The 26,569-nt window shown below is 38.1% G+C and overlaps 5 protein-coding genes across 5 annotated transcripts; 3 read left to right on the plus strand and 2 right to left on the minus strand.

The window, feature by feature from the left end:
* Positions 1-402: 402 nt before the first annotated feature.
* On the minus strand, positions 403-4,116 carry LOC137730894 (uncharacterized). Its single transcript, XM_068469894.1, has 6 exons — positions 3,933-4,116; positions 3,697-3,833; positions 2,700-3,052; positions 2,101-2,197; positions 1,723-2,004; positions 403-1,586 (listed from the first exon to the last, which is right to left on the minus strand). The coding sequence occupies exons 1-6, from the start codon at positions 4,072-4,074 to the stop codon at positions 588-590; spliced, it is 2,010 nt and encodes a 669-aa protein (XP_068325995.1). The 5' UTR covers positions 4,075-4,116; the 3' UTR covers positions 403-587.
* A 1,049-nt stretch (positions 4,117-5,165) lies between these two features.
* On the plus strand, positions 5,166-12,355 carry LOC137732286 (probable thimet oligopeptidase). Its single transcript, XM_068471593.1, has 20 exons — positions 5,166-5,357; positions 5,525-5,646; positions 6,132-6,295; positions 6,479-6,569; positions 6,747-6,926; positions 7,270-7,350; positions 7,518-7,598; positions 8,040-8,132; positions 8,416-8,496; positions 8,573-8,735; positions 8,828-8,948; positions 9,041-9,113; positions 9,428-9,535; positions 10,467-10,564; positions 10,643-10,688; positions 10,859-10,955; positions 11,226-11,299; positions 11,373-11,477; positions 11,666-11,746; positions 11,951-12,355. Exons 1-20 carry the CDS (start codon positions 5,201-5,203, stop codon positions 12,059-12,061), a joined length of 2,127 nt encoding a protein of 708 aa, XP_068327694.1. The 5' UTR covers positions 5,166-5,200; the 3' UTR covers positions 12,062-12,355.
* Positions 12,356-14,701: 2,346 nt separating this feature from the next.
* Positions 14,702-18,831, plus strand: LOC137732327 (serine/threonine protein phosphatase 2A 57 kDa regulatory subunit B' theta isoform-like). The gene is made up of 3 exons (XM_068471638.1): positions 14,702-14,942; positions 15,169-16,821; positions 18,184-18,831. The coding sequence occupies exons 2-3, from the start codon at positions 15,613-15,615 to the stop codon at positions 18,541-18,543; spliced, it is 1,569 nt and encodes a 522-aa protein (XP_068327739.1). The 5' UTR covers positions 14,702-14,942; positions 15,169-15,612; the 3' UTR covers positions 18,544-18,831.
* Positions 18,832-21,363: 2,532 nt separating this feature from the next.
* On the plus strand, positions 21,364-24,683 carry LOC137731302 (serine/threonine protein phosphatase 2A 59 kDa regulatory subunit B' eta isoform-like). The gene is made up of 3 exons (XM_068470396.1): positions 21,364-21,731; positions 21,882-23,579; positions 23,891-24,683. Exons 2-3 carry the CDS (start codon positions 22,368-22,370, stop codon positions 24,245-24,247), a joined length of 1,569 nt encoding a protein of 522 aa, XP_068326497.1. The 5' UTR covers positions 21,364-21,731; positions 21,882-22,367; the 3' UTR covers positions 24,248-24,683.
* Positions 24,684-24,908: 225 nt separating this feature from the next.
* LOC137732582 (stemmadenine O-acetyltransferase-like) lies at positions 24,909-26,216 on the minus strand. Its single transcript, XM_068471900.1, has one exon. The coding sequence runs from the start codon at positions 26,214-26,216 to the stop codon at positions 24,909-24,911; it is 1,308 nt and encodes a 435-aa protein (XP_068328001.1).
* Between the last annotated feature and the right edge of the window lie 353 nt (positions 26,217-26,569).

Here is a 26,569-nt window from a genome sequence, read left to right on the forward strand (position 1 = left end):
GCAACATTGGCATACTATAATCCCGGGACAGAGATAGAGAGACTTACATAAAAGGGGATGGCAAAATGTCAAACTTATCACGTGCCGTTAGGTCAAAAAGTTAAAAACAAAGGAAAACTAATGAAAAGAGCTTGAAAGTTTTGAGTTTTAATGATAAGGACAAAATAAAGGGTAAAATAAATAATACCAGGTTTAACTTTTTAGTTTTAAAATATGATTTTTCGTTAAAGTAAACAGTACCGTGGACTTTTCGTTAAAACTCCCTAAAAACAAATGGTTTTATATCATTAGCTGGGGACGCTAGAGTAGCATGCAAGTCCTAGAATTCAGCACGAAAACACACCAAATTCGAATAATGAGTTAAACATCAATATCAAAGCTGAAATTCACAAGACATAAATATAGAGTTCTGAACCGAATTTCTTAAGGAACTCATCATTTTTTTGTCGTCTTGAATCAGAAGCAAGCAGAAAAAAGGCCGATAATTTAACCACAAAATCTCTGTCTAGTCACTAGGGCATCAAATTAAATTGTCTAAAATTCTGCAGCCTGTCACAAAAATCAACCCGGAAAATTGGATCCTTCAACTAGTTCCTAGACTTTTTTCGTGACTTCGATGAAGAAGGCTTGGATGGCTCTGCGACTGCATTTTGAGGTGCTCCTTTGGAGGTAGCTGCTTGGTTTGATTTTGTGTTTGAAGTGTTGGAAGCGGCACCAGTTTCATGTTTATCTCTAGCTACGGAACCCTGGGAGCCTCTTACCTGAGCGGTTCTCTTATCCTTTCTCTTCGGCCTGTAACTTGACCTTTCTCTCTTGGGAAGCCACCTCTCCGGATCTGGTGGTGGACCTGGGTTCGCAGGGTCAAACCCCTTAGGATACTTTGGCTTTCTCTTTCTCTTTCTTTTAGCCTTAGCCTTACTCTTCCCCTCGTCATAGGTCTCCGTGATCTTAACATGAGAAACACCCTCATCGTGTTTGGCCCCAGAAGTCTTCTCCAGACTATCCACATTGACCCCCTTCAGTCCTGGTAATGGTTTCAGCTTCTGCCCATAAGCTTCTGCCTTCTTAACATCCACACGAGCAACTGTAGTTACAAGCCCAACCAATGCTTCCACACTTCCATGGCTTTTCACAAGCTCCTCGTATAGATGGGCAGCCTCCTCTTCTCGGCCATGCCTGAGCTTGAAGGAAGCAGCCTCTTGCATTAAAACACTGAGCTTATTGTCCTCGGTCATGGCATTTGACCACCAGTTGATTGCAGCATCAAGCACAGCAGCTGCACCATCAATGTCCCCGGCACGCTCTCTAAGAGACACAAGAGTAGCGACAGTGGCAGGCGTGTGCTGGATATCAGGTATCTTAGCAAGGGACTCAGCTGCTATAAGAGGATGACCAGCAGCAGCAGCAACCTGTGCCCTCGCTAAGAGAACCACCTTGGATTTGTCAGGGAACTTCTCGGAAAACTGCCCTAAAATTTCTTCGGCTTTCCCAGCCCTGTTTTCTCTGACAAAAACTGCAGCTTGAAGTAACACGGGCATCACACTATCAGGAAACATGTCTGGCAGTGCAGCAACAAGTTCTCGAGCCTGTAAATTTGAAGCAAAGAGTTGAGATCAGCAAGGGGAGCTGAAGCACCAATAAAGGCTTACTTATGTAATATATTCATAATTAACATGTTCACAGCATTAGTACTCGAAAAGACATAAAAGCAAAGAGAAAGACCTGATCCATTTTATTCGCATGGAGTAGTAGAAGGACCCGGTTCACATATATTGATTCTTTTTGTTTTGGTGAAAGCTTGTTTTCTAGTCCAGGAGCCAGGTGGAAGTTTTGTTTCTCCCTATCTTTTAGTCGATCAAGTTTCTTCAGGCCATCAGAAACATCTCTTGGACCTCTCAAAGCAATGAGATTGTTGACAGCCACACTGAGTGATACCTCATCTGCCATATCTTCTTTAATAATGTCCGTATAAGCTTCGACAGCCTCTTGTTTCTGCCCAAGGAGCTGTTGAAAGAAGCTAATTTTCATCAGTGGCTATTGGATTTTTAACTTCCCAAAATATTGATAAGAGAAATTTTTGCTTAATGTTACCAATATTACCTGCTGTACATAAGCCAACTGGACAGCTATTGGCGCCAATTCAATTTGTATTTCGTCTTCAGGTACGTTATCAGAGAACAGTGCTTCCTGGCCAATTCTAAGAAACCAAGTGAATTACGTCCATCAGTTCATTCTCACTTTTACTAAAGAGTTTCTATAGATAAATTTGTGAGATGTATAAACACAATCAAAGGCTGTTTAATAGTAAAGTGAATGGTGGTTTTGAGACCAATACTAAAGGGAAACGTCAAACTAAATACAAAAACAATTAATGAGGGAGGAAATAATTAACATTTTAACATATACATGACTTTATCCGGGGATTAATGAGAGGAAAACCAGATCTACACAAAAAACCTTAAGCAGTGGCAAGGGCTAGTTGAGTTGAGTTGATAAGTTTGCATGCCTTACTTTTCTTAGTCCGTGATACTTAGGCTCAAAATTTCTTCAAAAGATATTCTAAAATCAGTCCAAACGAAGTGTCGTGGTACAAATTAAAAACTGAGAAATAGTAATAATAAACACAATAAAAAGCATTTACTGCCTGAAAATATGACTTGATTGGGTGTTGTCAAAGTCAACAAATAAGTAGCATTTACCTTCTGGCTTTCAGAAGGAGCTGTTCTGCCTCTGTATACTTCTCCAATTCAATCAAAGAACAGGCAGTGTTGAATGCAAGCTCAAAACTGTTAGTTGCTTTAACCCCTAGAGCTTCCAATGTACGCTTAACTTCAGAAGCCCTCCCAGCTGCAACCAAACTAGCTGCAGAATTTATCTCTAAGGATTCGACCTTGGGTTTTGGAAGGTTCTGATATATATCAATACAAGCATCCATCTTTCCCGAGCGAAATAAAATCTGGGATTCTAAGATCATGGTTGCAGAATTTCTCTCTTGCCTCTTCAACAACTCAAGAGCTTCATCTAGCTTGTTATTTCTGTATAAGCAGTATGCCTATTTAGGAATAGAGCAAGTAGAAAAGAGCATCAATGAGAGATATTCACGCGTGTCTTTATAACATTTTGCACAACTAAACATACAACCATAACCATCAGATGAATATGACAACGGACTACCTCTGGATACATTGTTCAAATCAAAATAACGAAATCTCGAGTGTGAGAGGAGACATGCAAGTAATGTGCAAAAATAATGGCCAAATATCATAAATGGTACGAACATAAAAGCTAATTTGACCAGAGCTTCTGTGTTTATTCCACTCAACCTAACAACGCTAACCAGCCACATTTTCTAATTCTAAATTTCGTGCAGTTAGACTTCTATACTTACTACGGATGTAGGTCCATCGCAAGTAATTATTATGTAACAACACATTAACTTGTATGAAATGTGAACCAGACCTCATCTAACAAATATCAGACACATTCATAACTTCATCCCTGAAAATTTACAAGCTAACAACCGTAATTTCGAGTTTGCATCGAATCGGAAGAAATGCCAACGTAATTATGCTACTGAGTTTTCCAAATCAATCACTAATTACAAATAACAATGCCGGAAACAAATATAATAACAAACAAGTCAGAATATAACCAAAATTTACAGCTGATTGCTAAAATATAATCGAAGTTACGAACCTCGAAGAAGCTGAAATCCGAAGGAGGACTCTTGGAAGATCGAATCGTGGAAAGGGCGGTGTCAATGTCGTCGGCCTTGATCAAGGCCACGACCTTGCATCGAAGGGCGTCCTCATCGCCACGGTTAACCGAGAGAACTGCGATACGTTACCAAAAAATTAAAATCACGCAACGTAATGAGGAATTTAAACTGAGAAATTCAGAGGAAAAACGAGATTAAATCCTGGAGATATAACCTTGATCTGCAACCTTGACGGCTTTTTCGAATTCGGATTCCTCTATGTGCTTGTTGAGAGAGCCGAATAGTTCTTCGAGGGAGGGAGGCGGCTGCTGCGTCGACGCGGCGGCGCGCTGCCTGTCTTTGCCTTTCGGAGGCATTGGATTTTCTCGCTTGCCAAACAGAAGAGAGAGAGAAAAATGCTACGGAGGTATCGGCTTGACAACTCCTTTCATTTCAGGTCCCAACCGGGTCGGGTATGTTAATCCAGTTTTTTTGGGCTTCAAGGTCCAATTTTTAGAATGACTGCAAAAATTACAGGCCCGTGTAAGGGAGTTCCTTGTGACCTTCAACTTCAAGGTCCAATTTTCGTAGGACATGTTCGTATGCTATTTATGTGGTGACAATGCAAATTCCCAAGCATACACCACATGTAGCAATTTTTCCTCTGAAATCGTCTTCTTTGTCAGCCATAATGTGTACATGCAAAATGGCTCAGATTTGGGCTTTTATGCCCCTCTTTTGCTCAGATGTTGCTTCTCGTGGTCAATCTTAAACCACCAACCTTTGCTACTCGAGCCATTGGGTGCTTCTTCTTGACATGCACTTTGATGTTGAGTAGGTGTTAAAGTGTTATTAGCACTATTTTTAGGATTATGAAAGCACTTTTTGCACGGGTGGCTTGCTCATCCCTGTTTTTAGTTCATCCAATTTGTTCGTGGATTCTTCTTCTACGTGGTGGTGGCAGATTTGTGAGGGCGACACAGTTGTTGTGGTGGAGGCAACAATCCTTCAAATCTCGGGGTGTGTATATCTTGTGCTAGTTTTTTAAATTAATGAAGAAATTTAGTTTGACAAAAAAAAAAGTGTATATACAATAAAAATTAGAGAATTGCTAGGTACCTTTACACTAAGATCTTTTCACTTTAACAAGTGTCGAATGTCATTTTTACAAAGGGATGTGTTATCAACACACCTTAAATTACTTCTCACACATCCTTATTAATTTTTGTCCGTTGATTTTCTTCAATTTATCCGATCTGATGGTCGAAAATTAAAAAAATGTGTAAAAAGTAAAGTAGGATGTGTAGATATCACATCATTTTTACAAAAACTAAGACAGAGAATGCCACGAGTCCCGATTGCGCCATCTGATAAGGATAGCCCTCCCAATAATTTTAAAATATTTCAAATCCAATAAATGCAATTTATCTCCCGGCTCATAAAATTGGGTCAATTGCCTTTGCCTCCCTCCCTTTTCCGCCTTTACACCTCTCACAGAAACAAATGGAAGAAACTCCAGGAAACGGCGAGAAAATGCCCAAACAGAAGCGGGAACGTAGCAGCCTACTGGCCTTCGGCGGCGCCGCTGCTCTGCTCACCCTCGCCGCTACCCTTGGAATCACCGCCTTCAATGCTCACACTAAGAACAGAAAGAAGAAATGTTTGTCTTCTTCTTCTTTACTCATTTGCTTTTCTTTTCACTTTCTTGGCAACCAAACAGTCTTATTCGCCCGTTTCTGCTATTCTGCTTTTTGTTTTCTGTCAACCAAACAGTCCTTTCACTCTTCTCTCTCTCTCTCTCTCTCTCTGTGCGTTAATGAGTTGCAGATCTTCAGGGCTCTAAGGTTCGGGCTAATCTATCGGCGTCCGAAATTTTGAAATTGGCGGACCGAATCATTTCAAAGTCGAAAGAGGTCCACGATGCGGTTGCTTCGGTTCCACTCGACAAGGTTGTAAGCAATTCACACAGTTTAGCATGAACTTAGTAGCTTTGCATTTCAATATCTGCGACTTAAAATATGGTTTGCAAAATCCCTTTAAGTGTTACATTTCTGATTCTCGATTTCGAAGATAGTATAGTTTGTAAAAAGAATGTGTATTTAAGCTGGTTTTATTATTTAATTTCAATTTTATGAATTTGAGTTGATTTTGGTGCCAGTTGCTTCAGTTCCACTCGATACGGTTATAGGCAATTGCCACAATTCACACAGTTTAGTATGAAAATCCAGTTCAGTGGCCTTTGCATTTGAATTTGTGCCGCTAATCTGGCTTGGAAAGCTCTACATTTGTCAAATTAGATTAGGGAATACTATCGTTTGTAACCATAATGATTCCATTGAACGAACATAATTTGCGTGACTATTTTAAATTTTAAACTGCTTTGTTTTTTGTTTGATGAATTTGAGCTAATTTTATTAATGGTTGTATTTCACAGGTTACATATATGAACGTTATTTCGCCTCTAGCAGAGTTAGAGGCGCAACAATTTCCACTTGTCCAGTCTTGTGTGTTTCCTAAGATGGCTTCCACTTCCGATGATGTTCACAAAGCAAGTGCTGAAGCAGAGCGGAGAATTGATGCCCATGTTCTGACTTGCAGGTATAGTTCATTACTGGTGGATGATGATCCCTAATTCTGAAGGTATCTTGAACTTTTATAGAGTATTTTGTGCGGCTATAACATATATCTAATGTGCAATGACATTGAACTGAGCTAGAAAGTTATTTAGAAGACTTATGGAAATTAAATAATACATCTTTCTGTATTTTGCAAACTGAAAAGCAAGCGTGAAGATGTATACCGCGTCGTCAAAGCTTTTGCTGCAAGAGCGGAGTGGGTGAATGCTGAAGCAAAGTACTATACTCAGGCCTTGGTAAGGAGTAAGAACATTTTTGTAGGTTTATTTTATTTTACTTTGTGGATTTTTTTCTTTCTCCATCTATTATATTTACTTTAAAGTAATCTGTTGTCTCGATAATGTTGCTTGAGGCTTTCTTCATCATATGAAAAAGAAAATGCTGGATGTTGATTCCTTTCCAATCAGTGACAGATGAGAGACTTTGAACGCAATGGGTTGAATCTTACTTTAACTAAGACAGAGGAAATGCAACGCTTGAGAGTCCAAATCGATGAGCTAAGTTTGCGGTATATTCAAAATTTAAATGATGACAGTACTTTCCTTCTCTTCACTGAGGCTGAGTTGGCTGGGTTACCGCCAGAGTTTCTTAAGGTGTAGTAATTTATCCCTCATTTTTTTTTGTGCAAGCTTACCTTCATGGAAGCCACTGTATGAAAGTTTACTTACCTTGACCGACTCAACGGTTAAATCTCTTTCCATATCCTTGACTGACTCATCATTTATTGCCAAACATCTTGTGTAAACTTAGTTATCTTCTGCGTAACTATTTTTACTATCTTAGTTATCTTCTGGGTAACTATTTTTATTATTTATTCACATAAATACAGAATAAACATTGTAAATAAAATGTGAATAAGCTTGTTACCATGTACATTGTCCGTTAATAGATCACTGAATGTGTTTCATTTAGAAAATAAACATTTTTCATGTGCAGAGCTTAGGCAAAGTTGCAGATGGTAAATTCAAGGTGACCCTGAAAAGTCATCATGTGGCAGCAGTACTTGAACTTTGCGAGGTATGATCTGTTGAGTTCATACTGAAGGCAATTTTATATTTCTGCAATTTTTGCCCCAAACGCCAGTGACAATTTTATCAACATTGTCATTAAGTTTGTTAAGTAATTTGATAACTTCATAATCTTTATTAATGTCATTGACAAATTCATTTTGAGCCTTTGTGAAGGTTGGAACAACAAGGAGTATGGTAGCAGTGGCATATGGAAAGAGGGGTGGAGAAGTCAATCTTTCTATCTTAGAAGATTTGGTAAAGCAATTTATTTTCTACTTCTGATTATTTTACTTCCAATTAGATAGTCCATCTTCAAATCAATTTTTGTCATCTAGATCCAGAAAAAAATTATTTATCAGTTAGCCATTTGTCTAACTCCAAATTATCTATGTCCAAAAGGCTTTTTAGAAGTTCAATTTTCTTGGTCAACAGATAATTCTCTTTAGCCCAATAAAAAATGATATATTTTTCGAAATATTTATAGGAATAGCATAGGTGACATGCATGGTTTTTTAATTATAAACTTTAATTATAAAAACTAAAGCTGTTATTAGTCTTCTTCTCTCCATAAATAATCAATGTATTGGGGTTAACTTTCTAAGTGGCGTTGATTTTCTTTGTCTCCTTACATATCTCACTATTGTTATGTTGTTAATTATGATGATGAAAATTGTGTCTGATATTTTGTTTGTTTAGGTCCAACTGCGCCATAAATTTGCTCGGTTACTTGGCTATTCAAGTTATGCAGATTATGCAGTTAATCTTAGAATGGCAAAGGCACCCTCAAAGGTTTATATGATAGTACATTTTTCTTAAGATATTCATCGTTCAACTGTTTTTCTATTCCATGTCAATTTAGGTGGTATTTTTGAGGTACTGTGATAACAATGAAAGTTTTATTGCCTGATGGATGAGAGATGCTGCCTTTTTTATGGCCTGATGGATAAGAGATTAAACCATCTAATTTTCAATATTTATTTCCATTTGCTCTTTATGGGAACCATCTTCAACATTTATGTCCGTTGCTCGCAATCATTTCTTGTAGCTCATATTTATGAGGGTGACTATTCAGGTTTTTGAGTTCTTAGAGGACATCTCCAATAGTTTGACTGGCGCAGCTACCATGGAGCTTTCCATGTTGAAAGATTTGAAGGTTAGAATATCTTTTTTAGTTCCCACTGGTTTGATTTGTTTCATGGCTGATTGTGTTCTATCTTATGTGGTATCAGAGAAAAGAGGAAGGAGACCATCCATTTGGAATTGAGGATCTGCTATACTATGTCAAGAAGGCTGAAGCACAGCAGTTTAATAAGGATCTTGGAGCTCTTAAGCAATACTTCCCAGTAAATTTGGTTATATCTGGGATGTTCAAGATAGTGCAAGACCTTTTTGGTAGTTCTTTATGATATTATAACATCCCATAAACTTGTTCTTTTCATGAAATATAGTACTGATTTTTGAACTCTTATTTTTATTTTGTGTAGGTTTAAGATTTGTGGAAATTAGAGATGCTGAGGTTTGGCATTCTGATGTCACTGTGTACTCAGTCTTTGACTTAAGTTCTGGTGAACTTTTGGGTCATTTCTACCTCGATATGTTCATAAGGTCAAAGGAGGTCTTCCTTTATAGATTTAGTTCATCCTCTTATGTTATTTATTTGAGTCACTAACAAATGGGTTTATGTTGTCTGTAAACAGGGAAAGAAAATATAACCATACCTGTGTGGTTGCTCTTCAAAATGGTGCATTATCAACAAATGGATCACGTCAGGTTGTGTTTTCAGTTTATAACCATAAATATTATCCATGTAATTTAAGCTTTGTTGTCAGATGGAAATTGATGTTTAATTGCTGTAGTAAAAGAAATATTGCTTTTGGTCATGTTGGGTGATCTCCTCTCCTTGAGATAATTAGAAAACTCTTTTGAACATGGCTCTTTTAATTTTTATGCGTAAAGTTCCAATTTTCTTCTCATTTTCATGTGATGAATCATATTAATGTAGAGAATCATATGCAGATTGAAATTTTATAATTTCATTGATCTTGTGATATTAACTTACCTTTTGTTTATTTGTTTGTAACCAGATTCCAGTGGCATTACTGATATCTCAATTCCAAAAGGATGCTAGTGGTCAACCTGCACTACTAAGATTCTCCGAAGTTGTGAATCTTTTCCATGAGTTTGGCCATGTGGTATGTTTTTCATCATTCACATACTTTCTCAGTAATCTGCAGAACTTGCAATCTTCTTTGCTACATGCTATTTGTTCTTAGAAACTCTTCTGTGGAAAGCATAAATCTTTGCAATTCAAAATGTTGCACCCTCGTTCCCTTACCTTCATCCTTTACTGTTCCCATCTTTACTAACTCAAAAGTGGCTAGTAAGTCTTTAACAGCCTTCAGAGGACATTACATAGGTCAGGAACTGCATATGTTTAGGCTTGATGACATAGGAAAGGCTACGTGTGAATAGTAAGAAGCACAATACTGACAGAGGAATTCCTCAACGTCTAGTTTATGCTGTATGGTGCAGAGATTAAGGCCTTTGGCAGTGTGTTCCACAATGTTGCTCCACGAGTAGGAATGTGCTAAAACAGGAACTTTGAGTGCAAATGCTTTGCCATTATGAGAAATACCTGTGGTGAAGTCCACTCACTTCCAAGGATCCACCCTAACTTAAGCCTGGTTGGTGTCCTTTAATTGGCTAGCAAGAATTAAAAGAAGTGCATATGCTTCCACTTGTTCTGCAAAAGGTGCATGGGATTAACAGCCACTAACATGCAACCTGCATATTTGTGAAGATCTATTAGTCAAATGAGAAGATGAATAAGTTATCGAGTCCCCTAGATGTTTTGAGAACTAACAAGCTCAATTGATGTTGTCTCAATGATGGCATATCGGAACCTCTTTAAGTTCTTTTAAAGACATTAACTAATGAATGAATATCCATTAGGTTTGAAATAACGAATCTTGGAAAGATGTTTAAATAATTGGAATGAACCCCTGCTATAGTTAATTTGATTGTAGAAACAGATTCAGCCTGGAACATCATTTTTCTGGATTTGGCACTTCATTATGGGTTGCCCATAAATAACAGGTTCTTCTGTGAATTATAAACCTTCAGGTGCAACATATATGCAATCGCGCATCATTTGCCAGATTTTCTGGGCTGGGTTTTGATCCAGATTTTGTAGAGGTTCCTGCTCTGGTGCTGGAGAACTGGTAATTAATGAATCATATTGTTCCCTTTTATGATTATGCATGACTCAACTTATTGCTTCTTAACTGTGTAAATTTCAGGTGTTATGAAAGCTTCACTTTGAAGTTGATATCTGGTTTCCATCAGGTAACTCATGTTCTATTATTATTATTGTTGTTGTTGTTGTTGTTTTAAATTGTAGTAAATGCTTTAGAAATCAATGTGCATTCCCCCCTCCCCAAAGGGAACTTCTCATGTTTTTTTTTCAGCTATATTGAATGAGTTAAATTGCTGATATATCTTGAATTTACATGTAGGATATAACAAAGCCTATCAAAGATGAAATGTGTAAATCCATTAAAAGATGGAGATATTCCTTTTCTGCGCTTAAAATGAAGCAAGAAATTCTCTATTGTAAGTCCTCTTACTATAGAAACTGCACTTCATAAATTACTCGAAGAATCGTTTTTCAGGCTGTGTTTGTTTCATAGGAAAATTGCTGTTACAGTTTTTGTCCTTGGAAAGTATTTGTTGTCCTTTTGCTTTTTCATTGGTTTGGTATTGATTTGGATTTTTTGGAATAGTTTGTGAAAGGAAAAAGATCACTCAAACATTGAATTGTTATTGTCGAGGCAGCTATTTCAACTTTTCATGCACATATCTTGAAACCCACTACATTTTCAGGTCTTTTTGATCAGATTATACATTCTACTGAAAACATCGACATGGCTGAGTTATTCAAGCATCTTCATCCAAGGGTATGTAGTTGTTTCTAGTAATTTCTATGCAAAGTTGCAGTTTGGGGTATTATTATTGACCCTATTTCATCAGATCATGTTAGGTTTGCCAATGTTGGAAGATGTCAATCCTGCGTCATGTTTTCCATCTAGTGCCATTGGTCACGAAGCTGCTTGTTACAGCCGTATTTGGAGTGAGGTTTGTCACCCATCCATTATCGAAAATAGTCAAGCAACATATCCTTGTTACTTCATTTCCCAAGTTTGCTATAACAATTATCAATTGTGGTTGTATTGCCCAATCCAATGATTATGTTTGAAGAATGTCATTCTTATCATCCGTGATTCTGCGACAACCAGCGCTGATGTCTCCAATGTTTCGTGTAGGTTTTTGCGGCTGATATATTTGCTTCAAAGTTCCATGAGAGTTATCTGAACCAGTATGTTGGCATGCAGTTCAGAAACAAGGTAAAGAATATGTTCGATAGAGAGGAGTGTTGCCAACTTTTGCTTGTATTTCCCTTCCATTTTCGTTTGAATTTGTATGGAGCATTGGCATCCTTGTTCGTCTCCCTCAAAATCTTTTAATTAATACTGGTTTAATTAAGACTGGTATGGTCTAATCGCGTTCTGTAAATCCGTCATTTAATTTTATTGTTATCGTCGTTGTAGATATTGGCCCCAGGAGGAGCAAGGGAACCCATTGAAATGTTAACTGGCTTTCTTGGGAGAGAACCATCAATTCAAGCTTTTATCAACAGCAGATCACAATGCCAATTGTGATGCAGACAGAAGTTGCCTACCCTATTCTCCGATAACAATATTCGGTATTCCGTTTGTGCTCAAAATGAGTTTTATCGGTCATCTTCGTAGCGTTTGTAGGTTGCTTTAAATTAGCATCGCAATTTTGGTCTCTCCAGAAAAGCTAGCAACTAGCGCTCTTGTAAGTATTTGTCTAAACGTTAGGTATACCAAATTTTTAGACCACATTTGCAAATCATGTGATTTGTCACCAATAGTAAATAAGCACGTTAATCAACATTTAAGTAATAATTTAAGGTTTTTTTTATTAGCACACCTTAAATCGTTGATTACATTCCACATACCGAAAAAACCTCACACTTTTTGAACTAAACATTATCTTAATACATCTTATTTTCTTACCCAAATTACCCTCACACCCCATTTGCTATTATGTTAGAGCATATTTTAGGAGAAACCAATTTCGAAACAAGAAATGCAACTCTTACTTTGTTAACATGGTCCAATACACTAAGAAGCTGCTCATCTCAAGGCGTCCTGAAAACCCATACTCTGAGATAAGCCGTCTTGCTCTCCCATATTGTTTTACAAGTGGGTATCGAGCAGCTTCAGGGAAAAAAAGTTGAGATCTTGTCTTTTTTGTGTGCATGAATACTCCATTAACATGGTCCAATACATGGTGCATGCAGAAACCCCAGATTTACCGTCACCATTTTTTACAAGACCCCACATATTCAACACCAAAATTTCCTAAGAAAAAAGAGGGGTTTTTAATCAATTTGAACAAACCCCGGATGAAATTATTGGCAAATTTGCAGAGACGGATGATTAGAATAACCCAAAAACAAAAGTAGTGAGAAAAATAAGAATTAGAGCATATAAGTAAATTTCATATTAGGCAGATAAGGCATTTGATATTAAAATTTTATGTGGGGTGTATTCATCAATGTGTGAGGTGCCAATAAAACAATCCTAATTTAATAGTCAACCATCACCTCATATGGTTTATGAAATTTGGTCTAAGTAGTTGGTCTCCTTAGCATCCCTTTCTTTAATAGGCTTTTTAGTCAAAATGATCCCTGAGATTTGCATAGCACATATCCCTGAGATTTAAAATCAATAGAAGTGGTCCCTAAGATTATCCACCATCCATTATTTTGGTCATTCTGTTAAAAAAGGGTATAACACATAACTTTGGTCTCTGAGATTTGCAAAACACATAATTTTGGTCCTTGAGATTTGCATAACACATAACTTTGATCCTTGAGATTGTCCATCATCCATCATTTTGGTTATTTCATTAAAAAGCTCAGGGACCACTTAAAGGAGTTTTTTAATGGAATGATCAAAATTACGAAGGGTGGACAATCTCAGAGATCACTTCTATTGATTTTAAATCTCAAGGACCAAAGTTATGTGTTATGCAAGACAATTTTAGCTAAAAAGCCTTTTTTAATATATAAGACTTCGTTGCTTAAGCGACTGCCCCTTCCTGTTCATACCTGAAAATTAATTTGCATGCTAGTGCATCCAAGATAATGAATAATTTTAGTATTTAGTATTTAAAATGAAGAAACTATGGGCAGTTCGAGAATTTAATCACAATTTGCCATATCTGACTAATCCAGAAGATCACCTTGTGCGTTGACTGTTGACTTGGTGTTGCACGCTGAGTTGAAGATTGAATATTTCCTCCCGGGCTGCTCTTTTTCTCCCTTGAAATGAATTATGTGACAATTAATTCGTGGTACTTTTTCTTTTTTTCATTATTAAATTTTTATGGTGTTTCAGAGAGTCTGTCTTCAAAATTTTTAACCGTTGGCCTGCCCTTATAGGTTAGAAATTTTTGTAGTAAGACCAGGTTAAGAAACTGCATACGTGACGTCCATTTTTTTATTTTGGAAGTGATGTTTTATTCATCATTGGTCTCGTTTGGTGTCAGTGAGAGGGTTAAGCTTTCGTCACGATTAATTTGAGGGTTAAGCTTTCGTCACGATTAATTTATCTTCTCTTTGTTCAATGTATCTGAATTAGTGAGTAATCCAATCTAAACCATTCGTTGACTAATAAACGTGGTTTAGTAGCAAATATTGTTCGTCATTAAGTAGTACTTGGGAAAGCTAGGGTATGTCCTCACCCAACACACTGAAATTAGGAAGCAAAAGCGCTTGCTTGGGTTAGAGATTTTATGGTTAGATCCACCGGGAATAAGAAAAGTAAGACAAAAGGAATCATATGAGAATATATTTGGATAATTTTAATACTTATTGTGGTTTTACTTATCAGACTTTGCTCTGATTTCATACGTGTTTAGATTTCGTATGTGTTAGTAAACATATAAGAATATATTTGGATAATTTTAATACTTATGTTTGATAAGACAAAGAAATCAAGAATTAAAATGATTACGATTCTAATTCTAGATGAGTGGAAGTATCATACACGTAAATAAATAACGTCAGACATGTCAACTAATATTACGATCTGGTAGTATTTTTGTTTAATCATTAAAAAGAGGTCAGATGTTAAACTACTTCGAAGTTTGAACCCAATAGAAAATAGGAAACAAATAGTAATATCCTAATTTCAGCAAAACAAAGGAAAAAAAAGGAAGGAAAAAGACCCGATGAAATTGAATTTAAATAACGGGCTGGTGTGGTGTGTGTATTGGGTTTGCTGGGAAGAAGTCCAGAAAGGAGTCGAAGAAAAAACCAGAGAGAGAGAGAGAGAAAATTGACCAAAAGTTTTGCGAGGCAAAGGTGAATAGAGACTGAATCAATCAAATCACAAGAGGGAAAATAATAAGAAAACCTCAACAAATATTTGATTTGTTCAGTCAACAAACTACAACGAGAATAATGGTGGATGGTAACGAAGGCCGAGTCCCTTCTTTCGTAAACTCGTGAGTATCACCCAACCAACCCCGAAATTCTTCATTCTTCTCATCTGGGTTTTGTTTATTCTTCCTGTTTCCTGTATTTGTTGCATGTGCCTTTTGCTTTATTTATTTTTTGAATTTCTAGTTTTTCAATTTGTTTTTGGAGCATTGGGAAGGTGAATAATGTGGTGATTGCACACTCTGATTTTGTTTTTGTTTTTGTTTTTCCTCTTTTGATTTGGATGAACAGGGCAGGGAGTTGGGATTCGTGAATTGAATCTGGAAAGTTTGTGCTTTATTTTTTGAGTTTAGAGTGGCTTTTGGCATCTGGGTTTTCGATTTTAAGCAGAAAGTTTGAATTTTTGTGGGGTGTTTTTGTTTTTCCTAACAATGGCAGAAAGCTAAATGGGATTTTGTTTGTTGGGTGATTGAGCTTGGGAAAATAAGGGCGTGGTGTGATCTGTCGTGTGGGTTTTTAGTTTTCGGATGAAAAGGGGGGGGTACTTGGCCCCCTTTATTGCATTGTTTCCAGAAATATAGGCATTTAATAAGCTTCTGGGTAGCCGAAGATTATAATTATTTACGAAAGCTGTGTGACTCGGTTGCCCCGGGATTGTTTTTGCAAAAAGCTTTTGGAACTTTAGATACCGGTGCTGTGCTGTGAGAGGGTGGAGTTTTGTTTTTTGTATGAATTATGTTGAGACAGATACTAAATAAGCTTCCCCGGAAGTCTTCTAAGAAGGCTGAAAATCGTGATGGAGCCCATACATTGTATTCGAATCCTCCCACCAGTTCAAGAAGCAATGATTCAGGGACCAGTAAGTCTGGGAATTTGATAACATCTTTCCCATCCGGAAATGTTGTTGCTGATGTGGTGAAAAGTTACAGCAACAAGAATGCGAGGGGTGCAAATATGAAGCCGAATGGCTTCGCATTCTCTTCTTCGTATGAAGCATTGCCTGGATTTAGAGACGTTCCAAACGCTGAGAAGCAGAGCTTATTCATTAAAAAGCTGAGTTTGTGCTGTGTTGCATTTGACTTCACGGACCCAACAAAGCACCTGAAAGAAAAGGAGATCAAGCAGCAGACACTGTTAGAGCTGGTGGATTATGTGACTAAACCAAACAGTAAATTTTCAGAAGCTCTTATGCAAGAACTCATAAAAATGGTGTCTGCAAATTTGTTTAGGGCGTTCACCCCACAGCCACGTGAGAATAAAGTTGCAGACGGCTTTGATTTGGAAGAGGAGGAGCCTTCAATGGATCCTGCGTGGCCTCATTTGCAAGTAGTGTATGAGTTATTGTTAAGGTTTGTCGCATCACCTGAGACAGATGCAAAATTAGCTAAAAGATATGTTGATCACTCGTTCATACTTAAGTTGCTGGATCTTTTTGACTCTGAAGATCCTAGAGAAAGAGAGTATTTGAAAACAACACTGCACCGAGTTTATGGAAAATTTATGGTGCATCGCCCATTCATTAGGAAGGCTATTAACAACATCTTTTATCGTTTCATCTTTGAGACCGAGAAGCATAATGGGATTTCTGAACTCCTAGAAATTTTGGGCAGTATTATAAATGGGTTTGCTCTACCACTGAAAGAAGAACATAAATTGTTCCTCGTTCGGGCTCTAATTCCCCTGCATAAGCCAAAATGCTTAGCTATGTACCATCAGCAGTTATCTTACTGCATTATGCAATTTGTAGAGAAAGATTGCAAGCTTGCTGATACTGTCGTAAGGGGTTTACTGAAGTACTGGCCTATCACTAATAGTTCGAAGGAAGTATTGTTCCTAAGTGAGTTGGAAGAAGTGTTGGAAGCAACTCAGCCATCTGAGTTCCAGCGGTGCATGGTTCCCCTATTTCGCCAGATTGCTCATTGTTTGAACAGTTCTCACTTTCAGGTAGCAGGTTCTTTCTCTGCTTTCAGTATTTCCTATAAGCTGTTTGGTGCACTTTTTCTCTTTCTAACTTGCTTTTGGTCTGCCACATGAATGATACTCAAGTTGTGCACCGTTATCTTTCTTGTCTATGTTGAATGTGGTACATATAATTATAAGTGTGTTGCTCATGTAAATTTTCTTCTCTTTCCATCTTTGGCTGGTAAATTTAGACACCTCAGTAGTTCAAACTGTTCTGCAGTTATGTCTTAGGTTCCCATATTGTCAGTGATCAATATTTACTTGTCTTTCCATGTATGTTGTTTTTTAAGTGAGGGTTTTTTTGACAATGTTTTTCTTTGTTAATCATTGATGTCCTAATTAAGTCATCTAAACCTTGGATCCTTTCTGTCAGCCAAAGGAAAACTCTTACATCTTTCTAGTTGGATTTTACTCGTTAGCCCTGCCCTTTCCTGTATTTTCATTTTAATTTTAGGACTTTTGTCGGGAAGATTTATGTTTGTTGAGTTCTCTTCAGTACTTTCTCAATTCTAGCAATTGGCGTTTGAATGTGAGGATGCATATTGGTATTCCACCTTAAAAGTTGAAATAAGCGCTAACATAAGATAATGAGTAAAATTCCATGCTCAGCCAACTTCATGACCAATAGTTGATGGGTTAGCTAGTGTCTCATAGATCACATGGGTCAAAGAAGTTGTCCTACAATACTTGGTTGATTTATTTTCCCTAAATGGTTTTAGGATTTAGAACAATTAGTGTTGGCTGTTGAGAGGATCTATATAATGTCCCAGGAAATTTTGGTGCTCCTTGTTTTTTGGTCAACAAAATTTGGGTGCTTAAGAATAGTCTCTTGTGTAAATAGCATTTTGAGTCTCTTTGGAGTTCTGTTTTTCTGTTCCGTGAGTCCATCAAGAACGTTAAAATTAGTTTCGTGATGCTCTTACTTAAAACCGCAATGTCACTGTCAATCCCATAAAGTATAAATGTTGAAATAAATCCTATCCATTTGTTTAGTTGGTCGGCTTGAGGATATGATTATGTTTTAAACAGGTTGTGACTTATCAATAAAAGAAGGCACTCTATGAATCTGGAAAATGTTTAACCAAGTATTCAGCACGAAATAGAGCTGAAGTAAACGTAAGGTTATGCGTATGAATTCTCTTTGCAGTGGATGAGTAATGTGAAATGAATTTCTGATCGAATCTTCTCAGGAGGTTTTATACTAGCCAATTATATAGAAATTTGACATTAGTCTGCAATTAATCCTATTTGTGTTGGATGTCATGTTTTCTTTGTGAGGAAATAGCTTTCTCCCATTGCAGCTGTCGTTCTTGAATCTTATGCAATCAATCCTTGTTTTGTCAGGTGGCAGAGAGAGCTTTATTTTTGTGGAACAACGATCACATTGAGAACTTAATCAGACAGAATCGTAAAGTTATACTGCCCATTATCTTACCTGCATTGGAGAAAAATGCTAGAAACCATTGGAACCAGGCTGTTCATAGCTTGACCCTAAATGTCCGAAAAATTTTCAGTGAGCTTGATCCCGAGCTGTTCAAGGAATGCTTACTCCAGTTCCAGGAAGACGAGTCAAAGGATGGCGAGGTTACAGCACGACGTGAAGCCACATGGAAACGCTTGGAAGAAGTTGCTGCAAAGAAATCTGCGAGCAACGAAGCTGTGCTTGTTTTTGGCAAAGCACCTCCGCGCACTACTTCACTTTAGCCGAAGCAGGACACTTGTTGACAATACAATGACATCAAATTTCTATCAATCGAAAACGGGATTCGTAGTATTGTACCGTGGTTCATGTGGTGAAATGCTCGTATTTGCTAACTGCTCACTGGTACTGAATATTGCAGGATCATTGTGCATGTTGTAGTTGTAGCTAGGAAATGGTTCTGGCAGATAACCAGAGTCCAAGAAAACATTCTGCCTCATTGATTGTTTTATTAAGTTAATTTTCTAGCTCTTCTTTTGCTTATAATATATACAGACAATGCAATTCTTCTACCACCCCTTAGATATTTGCATGATACAAATTACGAGTGTTCAATCGGCAAATCAAAGGCTTGAAGAGAAGAACATGACAAATTGAGTTTCATCTCTTTTCACCACAGCTGCCCCCACCCGTTTAGTATTCAATATACTGCCAACGAGGGTTGGCACAGTTGGTAAGATTAGGGCTGGTTCGGTATGGGATACCGAATCGAAATCACCATCCCGATTTCCAAACTGAAATATTTCGGAATGGGATTTCAAATCCCGAAACCGAACCGAATTTCTGAGATTCCCGAATTTCGGGATGACCAAAAAATTTTTCGGGATATCAAGACGGATCGGGATTGATCCTTCATGCCCAAATCCAATTCATACGAAGCCAAATTGCACCATCACTCTACAATTCAAAACAAAATTAAAAATAAAAATTCTATAAAAAGCTCAAAATGATCAAACAAACAGATCCCAAAACAAAATTCAAATCAAATAAAGAATCAGATTACAACACATTATTATTATTATTATTATTATGAGAAAAGACTACAACTCATTAAAAAAAAACCACATAATTAATCATGAAGACCTAAAAGGATGGTTTTTGCTCTGATGCGGCGATGACAGGTGGGCGAAGCTTGTAGCGAGGAAGGGAGGATTTGGGTTGGGCAGAGACGACGTAGATGAAAGAAGAGCTATTTGGGGTTTTGGGAATCGAAAAGATACAAAGGAGGAGGAAGAAGAGAGGGAAGAAAGGGCAACAGCGGCAGGACGTGAAGAGGCAACTGTTATGGCAGTAGTCGTAGCCATTGACCTCAGAAATGTAGAGGCAATTGAGAGAACAGAGGCGAAGAAGTGAGAACTCGAGAGAGATGAGAGGGTTGAGGCTTCGGTGAGAAATGTGAGAGAGTGAGAGTGTGAAACCCTATAACTTAGATTGGACGGTTGAGATTAAATCTCAACCAATCCAACGGTCCAGATAGTTTATAATTTTTAATTTAAATTAAATACATAATATATATTAATATAGTTGTTCGGTTCGGGATTACCGAACTAAAGGTCTATCGAAACCGAATACCATATCGAAAGTTTTGGACTATTTCGGTTCGGGTTATCGAAGTTTCGGAATTTTCAGGTTCGGTTTTTTTTTGGGGTCGGGTTTGGGAAATTTCAGATCGGGTTCAGGAAATTCGATTTTTTTTTTCAGCCTTAGGTAAGATCATTGCCTTGTGTGTCGCCCATTACTGTTAAGTCTCGTTGAAAGCAGCTCTCATTGGTGCACGATCTGTAAATTTTTACGTAAACCCATACCGATGGTATCTGATAGTTATGTGTTATACGTAAGTCGTTCCAACTCGAGGTTGTGGGTATGCCTGAAATTGATGGTGAGAGTATTCATTATACCGAAGAAAATTGGCAATCAATCCATCTCTTCGTAACTTGTTGGCTTTGTATGCAATTAAAGATCACCATGTCTTGAGCTTGATTGGCACCAAGAAAATTTTACTGTGCAACAATGTACGATGTATGATTAACTTTTTTTACTATTTGACGTGATGGGCTCAACCTTAATGGACGATACATTTTTCATGAAACATTACTTCATTCTAAAGTTAAGTAATAAAAAATATATTTGATAAAAATAAAATATACTATTTATTTTAAAAAGCAATGATCTCAGACAACAACTTTTAAAAGCAGCATGTAGATTGATTTTAAAAGCTGCTTTAATAAAAAGTAGAGTTGAGCTCTTAGAATATTTTTAATTCCTGAAATAAGCTCATTAGTTTTAAACTATGATATTACTTATCATTCTAGACCTTGTTTCAACATTGTTTTTCATACTCTCAAAATTTTTAAAAATATAATTTATAAAACGCTTAATTGTTTTATTTTGCAACTGATTATTCTTAAAATACAGCATAAACAATTTATAAAAAAACACAATAATCTCAAACTGGCCTCGAGCCAACCATCGTTGGCCTAATAATGAATACTTTGACAATCACATAAATGGAAGATTTTCAAGATAATGCGACTTCGGCAACAAGTGGTGTGGGGGGGGGGGGGGGGGCGGGGGGGGGGGGTGCGGCGGGCTGCGGTGAAAAGAGATGAAACTAAATCTGTTATGTTCTTCTCTTCAAACCTTTGATTTACCGATTGAATACTCATAATTTTTCAACCAAAAAAGACGTGATAGGCTCACTTATTCTCCCGGGAGTTCTTCAATTCAGACGAGTCCGGATCCCCACGGATTCTCTTTGTGAGGATTCTGAAAATCTTTGAATCGTGTCCGTTCATCGTATATCGTGTGATCAATTTTTATCAAGTATACAATAGACGGATACAATTCACAAATCTGTAGATTCTCACCAAAAAGAATTCAGAGAGGATCCTGTTGGAATTCAGACAACCTTACCGCGCGTCCGTTTGGTCAAAAGACTCATCATGGGAATAGGAGTGGGTAGTGACGAGATCATACAGACTCCACTGAAGATATTGTTCTTTTTTTGGGGCTCTTAAAATAAAACCAGGAAACGTCCTAACAAAGGAAAAAAAAAAACACCGAGACTCAGATTCTGGTTCGATGAGTTGGCAGCGAGTTGGCTGACTTTTCTTTCAAGAACTCTCTCTCCCTCCCTCCAAGTCCAAGTTAGAGAGAGAAAGCTTTTGCTAGAGAGAGAGAGGGGCGTTGGTTCCTTTACCTTTTCTCTTTTCCCAACTTTTCCTTTTACTTTCTTTCAAAACTCTATCAAAGGTTGAATTTAGTAAGGACTCTGAAATTGTTGGATGTTCTATTCTTCTGATCACCTTGTCTTCTTCCTTCTCTCTCTCTCTCTCTCCCCCGCCTGACCCAGAATTTAGTAGAAGAAAAGCTCTTTGCTTTCTTGCTCTTACTCAAGACTCCTGCTGATTCTGTAAGTAGAAAAATTTCATCTTTTCATAATTTAGTTTCTTACCCTTTTGCTTTTTTGCTCGCACCTTATAGATGTTTCTTTTATGCATCACTTTCCCTTTGATTATTTTGTTGTTAATGATATCTGTGGAATGCTATCTTTGTGTTTCAGATCGCACCCAGATCGTGTCAGCCGCATAGCTATCTGGGTTTGGCTGCTGATTTGGTAAAACACACACACACACACACACACATACATATATGTTCTTCAAGCTGTCCTTACCTGGAAGTAGATTAAAGACAAGAGCCTTGCTTATTGGACTTTGACTTAAATCAGTTTCTGCTTCTGGGTTACTGAATTTGACCTCAGAAGGTGTCAAATTCTTCTAGTTTGGTGTTACATATATATAGAAATTGGATAATTACTAGAAGAGAATGATACATGAAAACAAGGGAACTTGTGGGAGTAATTTAATCTTCATAAATGGTTGTCTCTATATGGGTTTTCGATTTCTTATACTGCTGATTTTGTACCTCATTGGTGAAATGGGTTGTGTATATCTGGTTTGATCTTTCATTTGAGGTATCGAATTTTCGGTTCAGTTCTGCTTTGAGGGTTTGGCAGGATTTGTGGTTGAGATCATTTGTTTCTGAAGTCATGATTAAGAATTTATTTGGTAAGCTTCCTAGGAAGCCGTCTAAGTCAGCCGAGAATCGTGAGCTCGGGGGTTCATCTGCCCCTACATTGAATGCTTCCTCCATAGGTTCAAGAAGCAGTGATGTAGGGAATAGGCCACTTAATTCGAATAGAGTACCTCTTTTGGGTCTTGATTCTGCTTCAAATTTAGGATATGGCCATGGAAGCAAGCCCCCCCAACTTGTCAACTCAAGTCTGAATTCTGTTACAACTTCGTATGAAGCATTTCCAGCGTTTAGAGATGTACCCAACTCCGAGAAGCATAACTTGTTTGTGAAAAAGCTGAACTTATGTTGTGTAGTGTTTGACTTCACTGACCCGACAAAAAATCTGAGAGAAAAAGACATCAAGCGGCAGACGTTGCTAGAGCTTGTAGATTATGTTACCTCTGCAAATGGGAAGTTCACTGAAATTATAGTTCAAGAAGTTGTAAAGGTGGTGAGTGTGAATTTGTTCAGGTCGTTCTCTCCACAGCCCCGAGAGAACAAGGCTTTAGAAGGATTTGATTTGGAGGAGGAGGAGCCCTTGATGGACCCTGCATGGTCACACTTACAGATTGTATATGAACTTTTTCTGAGGTTTGTTGCATCACCTGAGACAGATGCAAAGGTTGCTAAGAAGTACATTGATCAGTCTTTTGTTCTCAAATTATTGGATCTCTTTGATTCTGAGGATCCCAGGGAAAGGGAGTACTTAAAAACAATTCTGCATCGTGTCTATGGAAAGTTTATGGTGCATCGCCCATTCATTAGGAAGGCGATCAACAATATATTTTTCCGATTTATTTTTGAAACAGAAAAGCACAATGGGATTGCTGAGCTTTTAGAGGTTTTGGGCAGTATAATCAATGGATTTGCTCTTCCGCTTAAAGAAGAACACAAACTTTTCCTAGTTCAGGCTCTGATCCCCCTTCACAAGCCAAGATGCTTACAAATGTACCATCAGCAGTTGTCCTACTGCATTTCACAGTTTGTCGAGAAAGATTGCAGGCTTGCAGATACTGTTATAAGAGGGTTGTTAAAGTACTGGCCAATCACAAATAGTTCAAAGGAAGTCATGTTCCTAAGTGAGCTCGAGGAAACTTTAGAAGCAACTCAGCCAGCAGAATTTCAGAAATGTATGGTACCACTCTTCCGCCAAATATCTCGTTGCTTGAGCAGTTCACACTTTCAGGTATTGACTATTGAGCTGTGTCTTCATTTAATTTATTATTTCTTTGTGCTTACAAATATTTGACGCCTGTTTGGAGAAACCCATCTCTCTCTTCCACTTGCGCTCCCAAAAGTTTCGTATCACCTTTTATTGATTCTGATAAGTATTGTCCGTTTTTGGTTTGGTTTTCCTCTTGTTTATACCTTTGATCGTTATTATTGTATTCCTTCCGTATTGAACTTTCAGGCAAGTTCTTCTGAATTGTTTGCTCACATTCCATGTATATCCTGACCAAGAACCTTGATTGAGCTGACTGATGTGTGGTTTTACAGGTGGCAGAGAGGGCTTTGTACTTGTGGAACAATGATCACATCGAGAACTTAATCAGAGAAAACTGTAAAGTCATATTGCCCATTATCTTTCCTGCCCTGGAGAAGAATGGCCGCAACCACTGGAACCAAGTGGCCCGGAGCTTGACATTAAATATCCGTAAAATCTACTCCGATGTTGATCCTGAGCTATTTGAGGAGTGTTTGCTCAAATTTCAAGAAGAGGAAGCAAAAGAGGAGGAGACACAAGCAAAACATGAAGCCACCTGGAAGCGCTTAGAAGAGGTTGCTGCTTCAAACGCTGTTAGCAGTGAAGCAGTTGGTCGCCATTTGGGTCCAATCCAAACATCTTCAAGCTAATGGTAGAGGGATATACTCATGCTGTTAGAAGGTCTCATGTTTCTGTTTTGCTGCTTTTGGATCGTTTGGGGGGATTGCGTGGCTGTGTGCTGTGAAAGGTTGAACACTAATTGATAGTTGTCCATACTCTTTCCTGTTTGCCCCTCTATTTTCGGCTATTTTCACCCAACGTTCAAGAGAAACATTGCACAGCAATGGAATTCAGGGATTTTCACAGATTCCATTTACACAAAACAACAAAACAGGAGTTCGAAGCTGCATTACATATTCAGCACGGTGAACATAGTGGTATAGTCGATAAGGGTTAACATGAAAGAAGCTGCAAAGTACAGGTAATTTTATTCACTTGGAGTTGATTTAATTGGTTTGAAGTACTCACTGAACTACTTAGTCTCGTTTCTGTATGTGTATAATATCTATCCGTGGATCTCAGAAAGATCTATTTGCGTGTGCATTTTTTAATATATTGATATATTTGATTGGCTTTATTTGCGATGAATGTTCTTAGGCCCTACATCATCATTAATATGCATTTACTGGACTTGTGCTTTCGGTTACATGTTCCTAACCAAATGATGGTAATTTACAAATGTGTAAACTACGAACATCAACCACTTGAAGCATAGGACTGGCTGGAAGACATGAACCTAGCTATATAGGCTTAAGAGCTTGGTGCCACAGAAACAAATTCTAGAAGCTCGTGATCACGTTCAAATTTAGCCATGTCTTCCTCGTCCAAGGTCACCCATGCCTCTATTCCGTCACCTGAGCTACTACTCAACAGTATGACAACATTCTTCATGGGCACATTAGGAATGCATGCCCAGGTGGGTTTTCCCCATCCAAAATCAGTGTTGTATAGGGAAAACCTAATCCAACTGCTGAACCTGAAAAACTCAACCTCGCCTTCGGAGACCAATTCACTGGTTTCTTTTAGAGGCTCACTAGCATGTGTAAACCCATCTTCACCTTGCAGTTTCCTCACATAATCATCATCGATCTTCCTTATTGCTTTTCTTAGTCGAACCACAAAGTCATGCAACTCTGGGTTGCTTTCGTCGTTCATTATGGATGCAACAGCAAACCGCCAGATATTACCAAAAGAATGCTCTGGCAAAGGTGGAGCCATTCGTTCCCTTAAATTCACCACATGGGATATCGCCATTGATGGCCTGCCCTTGCCCAATGTTCCATTCTTCGCATTCATGCTAGACTTGCATAAAAGGGCTGTCAGAGCTTCCACACGAGTAGGAGCACGGTCGTCCGCGCACAAACCCTTGGATGCTTTGACTTTCAGCTTGGCTAAGCTGGATGCATCAAACACAAACCTCTTTGTCACGATATTTTCTCTCTTGATCAAATTGGATGGCATGAAGATTTCTTTGTCCCTAGGTGGAAACATGGTGGCTGAATTTAGGGAGGGAGTGATGTTTTCTGAAATACCGCGTGACCTAGTCGCCCAAGCATCAAGGAACGAAGACAATGTTGCACCATCTGCGATCTTGTGCGAAAGGCAGATCCCAATGGCCATGCCACCGCAGTCAAAACAGTTCAATTGGACGGCCATGGCTGCGACCGCCTTGTCTGTTCTAATATTGTAGGGATCAAGTGGAAGAAGTTGTTGCACTAAATCCATTTCTGGAGTTTTTAGTATCTCAGAGAGCTGAATGTGAGCTCTAGCTTTTGTGAAGACAACTCCTCCATCTTCACAATCCACGGATGCGTTACCCTCAATCCTTCCGGCCAAAGGGTAGAAACAGGTCAAGGTTTCGGATAAAGATTTCTTCAGCCTATCGACAATGGTGGTATCGTCAATGTTTTCAGGAGCTGAGTAGAATAGAACAACGGGCACGTAAAAGATAGGAGCTATCTGATCTAGCAGAGAGAGTTTGTAGCTCTTAAGGTGGTCTGGAGTCGGAGATGATGGTTTACATTGATCTTCAGAGACTATCTCAATCTTCATCTGCATTTTGACCTTTTTACGTACGAATTGCAGCTCCGGAGAAAGAATAATCACAGCGGATTTCTCATTGAATTTACATTGTTCAGCTTTGAGACGAAGATCACTAATTATAGCGAAATTAACCGATTACAGTTAATCTGTTATCGAAACTCTCTATTTATAAGCAGCTATTCTATTGTTAGAGAAACTAATTGTTGATTTTAATCCCCTTGGTTGAGCAAGTTTCAACCAACTAACTACTTGTTGAGCTTGGAGATGATTTGGAAACTTGTTTAAGCTACTACAAGGCTGGAAGATTTAGCCGTAGATTACACGTTAATCGTGTTGGACAAACAAGCCATCGATAGGAGATATCCATT

Source organism: Pyrus communis, chromosome 4 (assembly GCF_963583255.1).
Source record: "Pyrus communis chromosome 4, drPyrComm1.1, whole genome shotgun sequence".
Lineage (NCBI taxonomy): Eukaryota > Viridiplantae > Streptophyta > Magnoliopsida > Rosales > Rosaceae > Pyrus > Pyrus communis.